Source organism: Pinus tabuliformis, chromosome 7 (assembly GCF_031772625.1).
Source record: "Pinus tabuliformis cultivar Carrire ecotype Pingquan chromosome 7, CPIR1, whole genome shotgun sequence".
NCBI classification, from domain to species: Eukaryota; Viridiplantae; Streptophyta; class Pinopsida; order Pinales; family Pinaceae; genus Pinus; species Pinus tabuliformis.
In genome coordinates, this window is record NC_142293.1 from 2,077,822,305 (window position 1) to 2,077,838,656 (window position 16,352).

The 16,352-nt window shown below is 38.2% G+C and overlaps 2 protein-coding genes across 2 annotated transcripts; both read right to left on the reverse strand.

Moving 5' to 3' along the window:
- Window positions 1-1,786: 1,786 nt before the first annotated feature.
- On the reverse strand, window positions 1,787-4,019 carry LOC149256855 (putative LRR receptor-like serine/threonine-protein kinase At5g48740). The gene is made up of 5 exons (XM_089457518.1): window positions 3,899-4,019; window positions 3,741-3,809; window positions 2,460-2,649; window positions 2,231-2,363; window positions 1,787-2,133 (listed from the first exon to the last, which is right to left on the reverse strand). Exons 1-5 carry the CDS (start codon window positions 3,948-3,950, stop codon window positions 1,807-1,809), a joined length of 771 nt encoding a protein of 256 aa, XP_089313644.1. The 5' UTR covers window positions 3,951-4,019; the 3' UTR covers window positions 1,787-1,806.
- Window positions 4,020-4,051: 32 nt separating this feature from the next.
- On the reverse strand, window positions 4,052-15,990 carry LOC149256856 (putative leucine-rich repeat receptor-like serine/threonine-protein kinase At2g04300). Its single transcript, XM_089455490.1, has 12 exons — window positions 15,900-15,990; window positions 13,960-14,491; window positions 13,305-13,786; window positions 6,637-6,769; window positions 6,468-6,539; window positions 5,680-5,748; window positions 5,518-5,586; window positions 5,323-5,391; window positions 5,164-5,232; window positions 4,948-5,019; window positions 4,446-4,705; window positions 4,052-4,335 (listed from the first exon to the last, which is right to left on the reverse strand). The coding sequence occupies exons 1-12, from the start codon at window positions 15,988-15,990 to the stop codon at window positions 4,052-4,054; spliced, it is 2,202 nt and encodes a 733-aa protein (XP_089311616.1).
- Window positions 15,991-16,352: the final 362 nt, after the last annotated feature.

A 16,352-nucleotide genomic window follows, 5' to 3' on the forward strand; every position in this document is an offset into this window, starting at 1 on the left:
GATTAGTTGCTAAAGGATTCACACAGAAGTATGGAATTGATTATGAAGAGACATTTGCACCAGTAGCAAGACAGGAGACCATTAGAATGTTGATTTCATTAGCAGCTCAGAAAAAGTGGAGCATACATCATATGGACGTGAAAAGTGCCTTCTTGAATGGGTACTTAGAAGAGGAAGTATATGTGGAGTAGCCACAAGGTTTTGAAGTGGAAGGAAAGGAGAATAATGTCTACAAGTTGAAGAAGGCTTTGTATGGTCTCAAGCAAGCACCAAGAGCATGGTATGCTAGGATTGATGGATACTTTCAGGAAAATGGCTTCGAGAGAAGTAAGAGTGATCCTACCCTTTACTACAAACAAGAAGGTATTGATATTCTAATCATAAGTTTGTATGTTGATGATCTATTGTTTATGGGTAGTTCTAAGATGAATGATAAATTCAAGGTTTCTATGATGAATGAATTTGAGATGAAAGATCTAGGCATCATGAAATATTTTCTAGGAATGAAAGTTTATCAAAGTAAGGATAAGATTTTCATTTTTCATACAAAGTATGCACATGATATGCTTGATTGTAATCCATCCCCTACTCCAAGTGCTCATGGAGAGGTGTTATGTAGAGATGATGGTGCTGATTTAGTTGATGAGAAAACTTACAGAAGTATTGTGGGGACCTTTATATTTCTAACCCACACAAGGCCTGATATTACATATTCAGTTTCACTTGTTTCAAGGTATATGACAAATCCATCTGAAATACATATGAAGGCATCCAAGAGGATTTTAAGGTATGTGAAAGACACTCTAAATTTTGGTATTCATTACTACTCTTGTGAAAAGTTCAATCTTGTTGGATTTAGTGATTCAGATTGGGGAGGTAGTCTTGATGACCGTAAGTCCACATCTAGAAATTGCTTCTCTTTTGGTTCTAGTTTGATGACATGGAGCTAAAAAAAAAAGAATTGTTTCCCTCTCATCCACAGCAGAGTATGTTGCAGCGTAGTATGTTGCAGTTATCTCAGCAGGTACACAAGCTCTTTGGCTCAGAAAATTTTTGGAAGAAATTGGAGAAAAACAAATTCAGCCTACAGTGATTTATTGTGAAAATGTAAGTGTCATCAAGTTAGCAAAGAATTCAATTCATCATAGCAGGGCAAATCATTTTGACATGAAATATCACTTCAATAGAGATTTGGTGCAGAAGAAAGATATTGAATCAGATATCTTCACCAAAGAAGTTGCAAAAAATCAATTTTTGGCACCACAAGATAAGATAGTAAATCCTCATTAATCATTAATGGGGAGTATTAGGAATAATGTTTAATTAGTTATGTAAATTGCTGACAAATTAGTTAGCAGATTTTGTGTTCTATTCAAAATTACGGCAGCAAATTGTTAGGATGGTCAGTGATTGAAATTAGCTGTAATGTCAGTAAATTTGTTTCAGAATTGATTGTTAATCATTTTAGTAATAATTTTACTATATAATAATGTACTTAATGGTTCAATTAATATATGAAATTTACAGCTATTTTTAACTCACACATTAACCGTGTTTTATTTTTTATATATATGTGTACAAATTTAAATAAGTTGATTTCATATTCTAAATGATTACTCAACCTCATTGGGACATCTAAGTCTGCAATTCTGTTCATAACCTAAGAGATTAAGAAATTCAATATCATGATTACAAAAGTGACAAACAATGGGAGAAATTTACTAAAATTTAAGCATAATATAGACAGTCTGGTTAAGACGTTTTAGTATTATGTTCGCCTCTCTGATTAAATGGGTATATGCGAAGTTATCTTCCTACATTTGACATGTTGCAACTGTTATCGCTCCACTCCATTCCTTCGCGTTTAGTTGATACATCCCCATTTTGGATGCCATTCTCCTCTGCAATTGAGATACAGTGGTTATCCTCCTCAACTTTAATAGCCTCTTTGAGCTCCGCCACTACCTCACTTACAGTCGGCCTACGTGACGGTAAAGCCTGAACACATCTCATCGCTATTTTGGCAACATTGCTCACAGATTTCATGTCGTAATCTCCACACAACCTCTGGTCTATCACGTCTATTATTTTGCCGCCACCATTTTCATCAGTGTATAGTAGATACGGTGTCACCTGTAAATATGTCACGCCAATACTTATTGTTAGTCTATTCCGTTGCAAGTGTTGTTAAATATTTATATTTTGGATGATTGATAATAAGGTTCCTTACCCATCGAACAATGTTTAGTTCTTCTTCAGGTAAATTTGTATCTATGGGTGCCCTACCGGATAATATCTCTAACAACACCACTCCAAAGCTATACACATCACTCTTCTCCGTCAACATTTGAGTGTTGAAATACCTGTGAAAGTTTGTCACCAACAAAAATTAACAAATACAGTACGATTGCCTCTACTCTTAATAAAAAATATTGTTGCAAAGAGAGTAAGTTACATACTCTGGATCCAGATATCCGAATGTTCCTTTCACTACAGTGGTAACATGAGTAGCCTCCCCATCAATTGTCATCTTTGAAAGGCCGAAATCCGCCAATTTTCCATTCAAATTGCTGTCCAAAAGGATGTTGGCGGTCTTGACGTCCCTGTGAATTATCTTCGGGTTGCAACCCACGTGCAAGTATTCCAGGCCTTTGCATAGAAATCCAATTAGATATACTGTTACTTATTGATTTACTGTTGAAATCTAATTTCAACGCAGACCAAGAAAAACCGTGAACCAAGCCAGAAACCGTTCACCGGATTTTCTCGGAGCTATTTGCCGACGAAGGAATAATCCGGGAAGGAGCTCCGAGAAAATATGGAGCTGACGCGTGGTTGACCCCTGACGTAACGCAACGTAAGAATCTCGGAGGTTAACTTTCAGCACTTGTTGGTCTTCCGATATTGTTCTCCACCGTTGGATTTGCTCCCGTGTTCTCCGCCGTTGATCACCTGGAGCTGCATACGAACCCACATCAATTCAATGTTTTGCGTGGAGTAAAAGGTTTATGGTTGACCGCCGTAGGTAAAAGAATTTAATGATTGGTACAAGATTTTGGTGAGGCTCTTTTAATATGAGCATGGGCATGTTATAATATATGTTTTTATATATATTTATATACGGCATGTATTAAATAGGAAATCGTATGTAATAAGTTTAATGTTTTTTGTTTTGACTTTTAAAAATGTTATGTATTGCACACGGGAGGAACAAAAAAAAAAAATTTATTCTTCACAGCAGTGAAAAAGAATGATGGAGCAGTAAAAGAAAAACACACAGCAGTGTGTAAAATGAGAAGAACCAGGTGATGTAACCTTTTGGAATAGCAAAAACCATGTGTGGTTTTGCACAGCAGTGCAGAAAGGAAATGGTGGAGCGATTTTTGTAACTCTGTGTAAATTTCTTTTCACAGCAGTAAACTTATGTAAACTTTTATTACAGCAGTAAGTTGTTGTTTTTTCACAGCAGTGAATATAAAAGGGATTTTACAGTGGTAAATCTTTGCATCAGGTCTTAATGAATAGAATGTTTTAATGGTGGTGAAATACTCTGTCTCTCAGTGAAATTTCTTTTAAGTCTTCTGTGTGCACAAAAGATCTTGGAGCAAAAGAAACAGAGCATTGCCTATGTGTGTTTGAATATTTGGTTTTTGGTATTTTCCCCATCAAAAATTTCCCAACATTTACTCCTATTTTCGTAATCAATACTGTAAACAATGAGCGTTAAAAGAAATAGTTACCCTGCGCTGCATCTAAAGCTATTTTGAGCCTTCTTTTCCAATTTAGATCTGAATTTTCTGCACGGGGACCTGGAAAGAATACAAGAACCAAATGCTTGTTGGTTACCTTGGCTATTCTATTGAATGAAACAAACATATTTTAGAGTAATATAATTTACCATAAAGGTGGTCTCTTAGGGACCCTCCTGACATGTGCTCGTAGACCAGCATAACTTCATCGGTTTCGTTACAGTAGCCCAATAAAGATACCAAGTTCCTATGGTTTATTTTAGAAAGAAGATCAACCTGTTCACGAGATGCATATATAATAGTTAGGGTGCAGACCAACCTAACACTGAGATTCCTAGATTGGACACAAAGATAACCATATTCTGTCTGAGAATTACTTCATTGAAGAATTCTTGAATTCCTTGTCGGGAGAACAGTGAAAGCACTTTCACAGCGATCAGCTTTCCTTGGGGTAATTTGCCAAAGAAGACCGATCCAAAGCCCCCTCGTCCGATCGCCTGACTAAAGCCTTGTGTGGCAGCTATCATCTCATCTAGAGTGAAGGCACGTGACTTTGTTGCATTTGGCACCAGATTCATCGAGTGGTCTGCGTTCATGCAAGGTACAGTTAATAATAGTAAAAATACGACCATGTTTCATTTATGGCGTACACTCTAACTATGTCCATATTATAATAATGATATTTGTAATACTTACCCTTATACAAGAAATGTTTTGGATCCTTTTGGGCCGCACTGCTTTTGGTAGCTACACGCTCTTTTTTTATGGTCAATTTTATATATTGATCTACTATCAACGCGATGAATAGAATTCCGAGTACAACTATCAATTTCGTGTTTTCATTCTTGTCTTTATCCGTGTTTTCATTCTTGTCTTTATCCGTGTTTTCATCCTTGTTTTTCTTCTTGAGATTACATTCCCTCGTACCCATCCGTAGGTAGGGGTTTCCTGAGTAACTGCACACCAGAAAAAACATATTTTTCCATAAACATCATGCAGTTCAATAAATTAAAATTTTAAGTTGATTCATTGTCATTTTCTGTAAAATTTCAAGTTAATTAGAGATTGAATTCGATTCACTGTTATCATATGTGGCAATTTATAGTATAGAAAATATGAATGAAAATAAATATTGAAGCTGTAAATTTTAAAACAAGTTGTGTCTGAGCATGAGAAATATAAAATCGGATATTATTACTTGAGTTTCAGCGAACAATTAAGGAGAAGTTGAGCAGGAAATACACCGCTGAAATTATTGTTTTCTATATTTCTGCATAGAAAACGTTTAAACGTTAAAACCATTGAGGAAATATTTATTGGTTAATTGTATTTTATCTTGAATTTGTTTTGATAATTTGTATTTTATTTTGGGAAAAAACCTTAAAAATCAAATAGAGAAAAGAGAGAGACGCACAATTCTTGAAGATTTTTTAAATCCAATAGCCAGTCAACATTACCATTCAGTTTATTATTTTGTAAATATCTGCAGAGTCATCAAAGTCAATTTTAGTTTTGTGAAAACGTAAAGCCAAAATAATCTACAAAACGAGAGTTTTGTTTCAAAGATATTTACAGTCGCTCTAATCTGGCTAGATTGGTCAAATTTGGCATTGGTCCAGTGAAATCATTATCGTCGAGTGACCTGTTAATTTTAACACAAATAGGCAAATGCATAGATGATTACTGCAAAATATTTACAAATTTAGTAATTAATTCTATTTAATTTTGAGTTGGAAAAAAAAAATTGAAGAGAAAAAAGTACGCGTACAATTCTTGCAGAGATATTAGCTGAGATAGCCACTCGAGAGTACCAGATAGGTTATTGTTTTGTAAATATCTGCATAGTAACCAAAGTAAATTTCTTGCTTAATGAAAATGTATAGCCACAAAATAACCTATTACATGAAAGTTGTGTGGGAAAGTAACTTACAATCGCTCCAAAAATATTAGATTGGCCAAATTTGGCACTGTTCCTGTGAAGTTATTATGGTCAAGTGACCTGTTAATTTCAACACAAATAGGTAAATGTTGCACAGATGAATGTTCACAAAGTACGAATTTTACTAATTAGTTTCATTTAACTTCGAAGAAAAATAAAATAAAAAAGGTTAAATAGAAAACAGAGAAAAGGGGCAAGCGTACAATTCTCGAAGATTAACGCTTTGATGAAGTAGCCACTTAAGATCACCATTAAAGTTATTGTTTTGTAAATATCTGCAAAGTAGCCAAAGTAAATTTTTGTAGAGTGAAAATGTATAGGAACACAAGAACCTACAAAATGGAAGTTAGAGTGCCCAAAGAAACTTACAGTCCCTCCAAAACGGTTAGATTGCCCAAATCGAGCAGTGCTCCTCCGGTTAAGTGATTATGGTGAAGTGACCTGCTAATTCCAACACAAAATGGTAAATGCAGCACATATGATTATTGGGTGGTATCATATTCAAACGAATAGGTAAATGCTGCACAGATGATTGGTGCCTCATATAATATTCAAACGCAAATTATGTTCCCTCGAAAAGCCAAACCAGAGTTCTATATTCCCATGTGGAAGACTTATAAACACTGAATACTTTTAACGCCATCAAGAATATTCATGTTTCTATTATCAAACACCAAGACATGGGCACAGTTTATAATGACTATTAATATTTGTGGTATTCTCAGAAGGGATAGTTAGAGGTTACACACAGATAAAATAGAGGTCCAGTTTTTGCTTACAGATTAAGCAATGCAGTGAAATTTCCAAAATCGGAAGGCACCGGTCCTGTAAGATTCCTTCCCGACAAATCTCTGGCAACAATAGTATCCTCGTGGCATGTTAGATTTGGCCTATATGCCTCATGATTTCACGATTTCTGCTGTAAACAAATCGGAGAATTTAACTTACATTTCAGAAATTGTTACTCCCAAGGAGGTGCTATCATCACAGCCAATTCCGTCCCAGGGTACCAAATAGCAAGGATCAGCAGAAATCCAATCTTTTATGTCAAATCTTCTTTTGATACGGTTAAGAGCGTCAACTGCAGTTTGAGAAGCTCGTTAGGCATTGAGTTGTAAAATCGGTAATTTACTTGTGAGAAATTTAGTGAGGGCAAGTCTCTTACTGTCTTGAGAATATGTTGGCTGGTGTGATTGAAGTAGCTGGTAATACTCGAAAGCGTTGATTATAGGAGGAAGGGTAGACTCACTTCCCTCAATCAAACTAAAATATTTTGATACAGCAGAGGATTGGATTCTAATCTCTTGGGCTGAATAATTTGGCACCAAAGTTAGGTATTTTAAACGGGAAAATACCAAAACCAACAAAATAACCACCACAGAGACAATGCTCTGTTTCATCTGTTCCAGGGTCTTTATGCACAAGGAAGCTTTTAAAAACAAATATTCTCATAACAGGCCATTACACAGTCACAAAAAAAACTTCTATTGATTTAGATACATGCCTGATACAAATACATGCCTGATACACATTCATCCTCTTTGCTGAGAGGGATTTTCCAAAAACTTTCATTCACCCATCAAAACTCTGTTTTCACCTGAGAAATTACTGTGCTGGGTTTACTGCAGTAAAACCCCTTTTCACTTTACTGGTGTAAAACTATTTTTACACATACTGCTGTAAAACAAACTTTTACATATGCAGTAAATTACATTCACAATTTCAAAGATACCTGTGCGTTCTTTTCTCCTGCATTTCAATGCATACCCAATAGATTAAAATCTATGCACTACCGTGCAATGTCTTCACCTGCTTCATGTGCTGGTCTTCATTCTGAGCACTCCCTGCTCTTTCGCCGCTGCGCGTTACACCACTCTCATATGCAACAATAACATTGCATAACATATATGCTCCACTTCTGCTCTTTTTCATGCACTGCTGTGCACACTATTCTTTTCGCTCCCCCAAGCTCTCATAAAAAAATGCACTGTGCATATTACAACCCACGAGCATATATCTTTTTTTTGGCTCGTTCATCTCTTTTTTTTAACTTGAGTCTATATTCTTTTTACATACCATTGCCCCCAAAAAAAAATGGTCAACACGTAAAACTAAAACTTATTACATACTATTTATGTTTTTAATACATACCATATAAAAAAACATATATAAAAGGACATGTAATAAAATGTGCCCATACCCATATTAAAAGGGTCTCACCAAAACTTCGTAAATGCATTAAAGGCCACTGTGTTTCCTCCACGGCGGTCAAACTGAAACCTTACACTCCACGTAACTTGATTTGATGCGGGCTGACTGCATCTTCGGAGATCGACGGTGGAGGATGAAGAACCCCATCGGACGGCTGACAACAATATCGGAGGGCAGTTTGCAGCAGGACTTTAACCCCCGAGAAAATGACGTTGCGTTACGTCAGGGCAATGACACGTGGCGGCTCCAAATTTTCTCGGAGCTCCTTGCCGGTTTATTCCCTCGTCGGAAAGCTGGCCCGAGAGAATCCGGTGCCGAATTCCGGTCAATCCACCGCGCTGCTGAGGTTTTGGGTGCGCAGTCCTGATGCCGCCGTTGTCCATGCTGCGTCCACGAGCTTGGCTGCAGTTGGAATTAACATTCCAACACTCCCCTTTAATTTCAACTGCTGGGCATTCAAACATACCCAAGCACTTCCTCAGATCGAGGGATTCACCAACACTGCTGTTACAAAGATATCATCCTCACATAGAGGGGTTCACCAATCTTCCTCGCATAGAGGGATTCACCAACTGCTTCTGATGCAGTTCACAAACAACAAATTTGTCTTCCTCTTAATAGAGGGATTAACCTGAAACTGTGCTTAAGAGCACCTTCCTCATGACAGAGGGATTTACCAAACAATGCTGAAAAGCATCATCCTCTTGATAGAGGGATTCACCACGACACTGTGCTGAAAAGCACCTTCCTCTTTAATAGAGGGTTTCACCAAATGACTGTGCTGAAAATGTAGTTCCAAAACAAACAATCATTGCACTGCTGTGTGTGCAAACTCATTACATTGTTCTTTTATGCTGCTGCATATTCTCTTCTGCACTGTTGTGCCATCTTCTTTGCTGTGTCTATCCCACACTGCTGTGTCTACACTTGCACTGCTTGTGCACTTTTCAAAGACAAAATACTCTGTCTTTTCTGGAACAATTACACTGTCCCAACTTACAAATTTACACTGCTGTGTGTAAACATTCACTGCTGTTGCATATATTGCATTTCAACTCAATGATCAACAAATTCATTACATTTACCTTTACTGCTGAAAGGAAAATTTCTTTTGCATGTGCTGCTGTTCAAAACTTCTTGTTGCTGCATTTTTCACATTTGCATTGCTGTGTGCTTCTCCTTCTTCACGATGGGAAAAACTTTTTTCAAGCTGCTGCTGTCCATACACTTTCTGCTGCAATTTTTTTTTTTATATTCACTTATGTCCATACACTTGCTGCTGCATTGCCTCTGCAATTTGCACTGTCGCTGCCTTTTGTTTCATCATACTGTTGTGTGCCCATACTCTTGGCACTTCATTCTCCACAAAAAACACGGGCTGTTGCCTTTTCTTATTGCACCCTTGCTTTACACAATCTTCAGTTTCATTTTTTTAACACAATGCACTGCTGTGCAATTCCTTTCATTTTTCTGCTGCCACACATTATCATTCACCCATGTGCATTAAAAATCAGCTGTCCCTGTTTTTCTTTATGCACTTCTTTGCATGTTGCATTGCATACAAAAAAAACATTACATTTTTCACTGTTGTATGAAAAATTTCATTGCATTCTCAGCCACTGGGCATTTACGCTCTGCTGCGTTTTGCCTTCTTCTCATTTTCTTCTCATTGCTTTGCATTTTCATTCCCAATACAAAACATTTCAATCTGCTGTGAGTATATTCTCTCATACTACATAAAAGGAAACTACCTTCCATTGCTATGCATTTCAATGCATGTGCACCACAAAAAAAATTTCAAACTGTTGTTCATTCTAATCCATGTGCTCCAAAAAAAAATTCTCAAACTGCTGTTTTATGTTCTGTCTTCCCACTGCTGTGAGGGTCTTCTTGCTTTGCATACTTCTTATTGCGCTGCTGTACTTTACATTTGAGCGCTGCCCCTTTTTCTTCTCTGCTTCTATGGCAGATTTAACTTCATATCTTTCCCTTATGAAAAGGTCTTCATCTAAGAGTGACTGTTAAAACAGTTCAGCAACAAAAAAATTATAAGCTCCCCTTTAATGTATGCTTGTCTTCTTTCAGCAAGGTTTTCTCAAAACAAACTTAGATCAGCTGCGTTGCTTAAGGGGCTTTCACACTGTATTTCTTTTCTTCTCCATACTTGTGTAACATTCTTCTTTTGCATGGGTCTGGCTTGCATAGCAGCCCATCTTAAGTTACAGTCACGTGCCATATGCCCAATGTTATGACACTTGAAGCATTCAACTTCATTCATGAATAAAAATTCATGATTTCTTCTTGTGAAATTATTTCTTGGAGATTGTCGGGGACCACAACATCTATCTCCATGAAATGCTCTACAGTCTTTTGCCATATGACCAAAGTTTGAGCAAGCATAACAATAACCATAAAATGAACTTTGGTACCTGGGAGATGGAGGTTTCCTTGATGTACTTCTGAAGCCTTGCTGCCTTGAGATCCTTTGATGATCACCATTGCCTCTTGCCTCTTTGCCATCAGCTACATTTCTTCTTGGAGCTGATTTTCTGCTTGGAGCAGGATTTCTTCTATTGCTGCCTTCATTTTTCTCCTTGCCTTTGCTGGAACTAGGAGCATCACCATCTCTTTCTGGCTTCTTCACATCTCCTCTGCTTAAAGCATCCTCATCCTTGTTTGAGGATTCAGCTACATACCCAAGTCCTGATTTATCAAATGGAGATCTATGATAGCTGAGCATGTCATCCAGAGCTTGAGAGCTCTTCATGATTTTGTTCATCCCTTCAACCTTCTTCCTGAGGAGAACAATCTCTTCTTCCAACTTTTCACATACATTATTTTTCTTTGCTAGTTGTCCCTCAGTTTCTTCCTTGCTACGAGTAGCTTCAGCTGCTACTATTTTGAAGGAGATAATCTCTGTCTTCATTTTGGATATTTCTTCATCTTTTGCCTGACCGCTCTTCATTTTCTTCTCATCTCCTTGTGCCTGCTTCTTGGCTTCTTGTAGTTCGGACTTAAGGGAGGAGACCTCTACCTTGTACTGTCCAATCTCTTCTACAAGCTTGTTCACTCTCTTTTGTCTTTGTTCAAGTTCACTTGTCAAGACATCTGCTTGCTTCTTTGCATTATTCAGCTGATTTGTCATGGATATGACTTCTTCATGATGTTTCCTCTTGCATTGGTCAAGCTCCTTCTTAAGCTTGGCAAGCTCTTCATCCCTTTCTCTTACTTGAAACTTGATAAGTTCAAGCTTTTCATTTTCAGCTTCTATGATGGGTTCTTCTTGACTCATTGTCATGGTCAGTGCTCCCTTTGCATGAAGGTCATGCAGTCTGTCCCATATATCCTTTGCCGATGTATATTTTCCTAGATTCCTCTTTACAGAATCAGGGAGTCCATCCAAGATTAGTTTTGCTGCTTGTGCATCATACTCCATGGATTCTTTATCCATCTTGCTGTCATCAATCACTGACTCCCAGACTTCAATCCCCTCAGACATTAGGAAAGCCCTCATCATTATTTCCCATACATCAAAGTTTCCATCAAACTTTGGGGTTTCAAATAGAATGTATTCTAATGGATTGCCTTCTATTTTAGTAGAGGAGGGAGACACATTTTTAACGGCCCTGGAGGCTTTCTTCTTTGACCTTGCCATTCTTATCTAGGCTTTAAATACTTGACTGTGTTTTCTTTTAAAATCACTGACTGTTCCTTCAACAGTAACACAAAGAAAAGCTTTGAGAAATACCTTAATCCCTTTTGGCTGTGGCTTCACACTGCTGGAGAGGTTTGACTGCTGCAACAACACCTTCTTTCAGCTTCCTTGACACTTTTAAAGAGCCTGAACCAGCTCTGTCACCATCAAGGAGCCTGGACTAGCTCTGATACCACTGTTAGGTATTTTAAACGGGAAAATACCAAAACCAACAAAATAACCACCACAGAGACAATGCTCTGTTTCATCTGTTCCAGGGTCTTTATGCACAGGGAAGCTTTTAAAAACAAATATTCTCATAACAGGCCATTACACAGTCACAAAAAAAACTTCTATTGATTTAAATACATGCCTGATACAAATACATGCCTGATACACATTCATCCTCTTTGCTGAGAGGGATTTTCCAAAAACTTTCATTCACCCATCAAAACTCTGTTTTCACCTGAGAAATTACTGTGCTGGGTTTACTGCAGTAAAACCCCTTTTCACTTTACTGGTGTAAAACTATTTTTACACATACTGCTGTAAAACAAACTTTTACATATGCAGTAAATTACATTCACAATTTCAAAGATACCTGTGCGTTCTTTTCTCCTGCATTTCAATGCATACCCAATAGATTAAAATCTATGCACTACCGTGCAATGTCTTCACCTGCTTCATGTGCTGGTCTTCATTCTGAGCACTCCCTTCTCTTTCGCCGCTGCGGGTTACACCACTCTCATATGCAACAATAACATTGCATAACATATATGCTCCACTTCTGCTCTTTTTCATGCACTGCTGTGCACACTATTCTTTTCGCTCCCCCAAGCTCTCATAAAAAAATGCACTGTGCATATTACAACCCACGAGCATATATCTTTTTTTTGGCTCGTTCATCTCTTTTTTTTAACTTGAGTCTATATTCTTTTTACATACCATTGCCCCCAAAAAAAAAATGGTCAACACGTAAAACTAAAACTTATTACATACTATTTATGTTTTTAATACATACCGTATAAAAAAACATATATAAAAGGACATGTAATAAAATGTGCCCATACCCATATTAAAAGGGTCTCACCAAAACTTCGTAAATGCATTAAAGGCCACTGTGTTTCCTCCACGGCGGTCAAACTGAAACCTTACACTCCACGTAACTTGATTTGATGCGGGCTGACTGCATCTTCGGAGATCGACGGTGGAGGATGAAGAACCCCATCGGACGGCTGACAACAATATCGGAGGGCAGTTTGCAGCAGGACTTTAACCCCCGAGAAAATGACGTTGCGTTACGTCAGGGCAATGACACGTGGCGGCTCCAAATTTTCTCGGAGCTCCTTGCCGGTTTATTCCCTCGTCGGAAAGCTGGCCCGAGAGAATCCGGTGCCGAATTCCGGTCAATCCACCGCGCTGCTGAGGTTTTGGGTGCACAGTCCTGATGCCGCCGTTGTCCATGCTGCGTCCACGAGCTTGGCTGCAGTTGGAATTAACATTCCAACAACTCCCAAGGAGGTGCTATCATCACAGCCAATTCCGTCCCAGGTTACCAAATAGCAAGGATCAGCAGAAATCCAATCTTTTATGTCAAATCTTCTTTTGATACGGTTAAGAGCGTCAACTGCAGTTTGAGAAGCTCGTTAGGCATTGAGTTGTAAAATCGGTAATTTACTTGTGAGAAATTTAGTGAGGGCAAGTCTCTTACTTTCTTGAGAATATGTTGGCTGGTGTGATTGAAGTAGCTGGTAATACTCGAAAGCGTTGATTATAGGAGGAAGGGTAGACTCACTTCCCTCAATCAAACTAAAATATTTTGATACAGCAGAGGATTGGATTGTAACCTCTTGGGCTGAATAATTTCGCACCAAAGTAATGATTTCAGACTCTTCACCATTTATCTTGACTGAAAATGATCTCGATTCATGCATATTCAGCGTCTCGAGCTCTGCAAAATATAACAGCAATAATGTTCGGTCTGTTTGACCCGAATTGAATTCCCCTTGCAATGGAATGGAGGCGTTCGAGCTGTCTATGACCCACGCAGTTTGCAAGACAGCAGTTGGAGGAAAGTCTTTGGTATTGTTTGTTGAAATAGGTCTTTTTGAAGTTACATTCTCATATGGATAAGAATCTAACATAAATGCGTCCATTGGTGTCCAGATGCGGTCGAAATTGTCGTGAGGATACCTGCTCAATCAACCACAAAAGCTATGCAGGTCAATCATTAACCGAAAAAATGACAACTACTCAACTGTATTGAAGTCTTATTGCAGGTAGAAGAGCGAGATTTAAATTTATTACAATTTATTCTTCTGCCTTGATTTCTATAGGTAAATATAAACAAGTTTCAAAATGTTCACCTGACCATCGAATTTCCACCAGTATTGTATTTTGACAATGCAAAGAAGATTGTTCCTGGCTGAGCTTCTCTATACATGCCATGTTGGAGCCTCCTAATCTCGATAGCAGAGATACAGGGATCAATAAACTCGGAGGTTCTAACAAGGCAAATGTACAACATTCTGCCTTCAGTAACCAATATATGTTCGTGAAAAATTGGAATATCAAATACTGATACGTTTCGTGAAGCCAGCATATCCACTGTCTCAATAGAGACAGCGAATCCAATATGCCCAACATATTCACTGACATTTCTCCTGGCAAACCATAATCTTAAGAGGTGAGGCACATCAGGGGCCACAGGCAACTGATAGCAAGACTTGTTAAGAGGCTTTGGGAAATAACGCATTGTATCCAAGTAAGAACCATAGGTTTCTTCACTAGTAACGTTCCCTGACTGACCGATGTCTATGTAATGAGCATCAGGTATCCATGTTATATTGTTTTCCCCAGTGTAATTAGTTTTTGCTCCACAACTGATACTCAGAAATCCTGCACACCACCAAAAAGAGTAATGAACAAACCAACATCTTGCTGACAAAATATGAGAAAATATGTTCGTTGAACATTATAAAAACAGGATATGACCCCTTTGTATGCAGCATTCGGAGATGTGATACACCTTTTATTGAGGTGCCCAATTGTTACAGAAGGATGTGATACACCTTTTATTGCGGTGCCCAATTGTTACAGAAGTATGGAACACAGTCTTACATACCTTGGAGATTGAGGTGCCCAATTGCTACAGAAGTATGGGACACAGTCTTACATGGATTGGAATAATGATTCATTGGAGAAATGTCTCAAACTCTGTTTTGAGACATATAATGAATTATGAACATTACCATTTTATATCATATAGGGTATTTAGTATTGTAGGAATAGTAAGATATTTGAACATATAAGGGTGGATGTAAGGACTGCACTGTTGGGGATTGTGGTCTATTTCTTATAAATTGGTCCCAGTAAAACTGTTCAGAAACCGAAGAAGATTAAAAGAGAGGATGTGTGGCAAAAGTTTCTGGTTGGTTTTTCCTATGGTGCCTGTTTTAATAGACAATGCTGTTGTGGTATTTTCATAGTCACCAAGCCTGGCTGCTATTATCATTTTTGGTGGGAGGGAAATGGGGTACCAACAATAAGACCGAAATCATTGCATTATGGGGTGTTCTCTTCACTGCAAACTGGCTCAACATCAACGATCTTCAGGTTTCCTGGAATTCTAAAGGCTCCATCGATTGGGTCAGAGGGCTCTCCGGATTCCACCCTCCCTTGTTGGAAAATTGGATGAAGCTCGCACAGTGAAGCGAACCTTTCAGCACATCTCCTTCAATCACATCTACAGGAACAGAACCTCATCACGGATATGCTTTCGAAAAGAGGAGTTGATTCAGCTCCAGGGGCCATTCACTCTGCTGCCTTTAATCATGATTTCAGGACTGATTCTGGCAGTATACTTGCTTCCTAGAATCTGCTCTCTTTGATTTTTTTACTTCAGTTTTTGAACAGACATCTGTATTTTTGGTCATCTATTCCTCATTTACAGTTTCATATACATTATCTATGGTTGATCGATATCTGCTGAAGGATTAGCTTTTTGATCAGATAAGCTATTTTATTTTCAAAGCATATATTTGCTGTTTTTTTATATGTTTCTAGATTTTCATGTATCTACTTGGAACAGCATGATCTGATCAGAAAAAACAACTATGTAACCTGTACTCTCTTTTATATATAAAAGCTTTTTTTTTCATTCTTACAAAAAATAAAAAAACAGGATATCAAACGACGGTTATAAAAGGGACGATGCTAAAAGTGACGAAAGGGAAATACTCCAACGCAACAGGTAAGAGCGCACTTAGTGACCCTTTTGTTGAAGTTAGAATGTTCCATTACATACCTGGTTGGGCAGTAATGGTAGCTAATAAACACAAGAGCACACCCACTGTGGCTATCCAACCACCCCATTTGCCATACCTTAATTTGTCCATCTGTCCACCAATTTTTTGCACAGCAGAAGGATTTGGACTGATGGCTGTTTGAAGTTGAAGTTTTTTTAACATATGCTTTTCCGCTCGGCCTTTTCTCCCCGCTGTGTTCCTATCCCTCCTGTGTGAGACCTCACAAGAGCGAATTATTCCACTCTCGGCCTTTTCTCCCCGCTGTGTTCCTATCCCTCCTGTGTGAGACCTCACAAGAGCGAATTATTCCACTGGGCCTTTTCTCCCCACTGTGTTGCTATCCCTCCTGTATGAGACCTCACCACAGCGAATTATTCCAATGAGGGTGTCTTTATTATACCCAAGGTGTTTTTAAGGGGTTAGGAAACTTCGACCTTTTGTCGATTGTGGTG

Coding starts and splice junctions, on each gene's coding strand:
- LOC149256855 (XM_089457518.1), bottom strand. CDS start 3,950: ATGCTGGTCTACGAGCACATGTCAGGAGGGTCCCTAAGAGACCACCTT. Junction 2,650..3,740: donor AGCTTTAGATGCAGCGCAGG/GTAACTATTTCT, acceptor TTCTATGCAAAG/GCCTGGAATACTTGCACGTG. Junction 2,134..2,230: donor AACTAAACATTGTTCGATGG/GTAAGGAACCTT, acceptor ACATATTTACAG/GTGACACCGTATCTACTATA.
- LOC149256856 (XM_089455490.1), bottom strand. CDS start 15,990: ATGGACAAATTAAGGTATGGCAAATGGGGTGGTTGGATAGCCACAGTG. Junction 14,492..15,899: donor TACCATTACTGCCCAACCAG/GTATGTAATGGA, acceptor GGTGGTGTGCAG/GATTTCTGAGTATCAGTTGT. Junction 5,233..5,322: donor CTAGCCAGATTAGAGCGACT/GTAAATATCTTT, acceptor ATGACTCTGCAG/ATATTTACAAAATAATAAAC.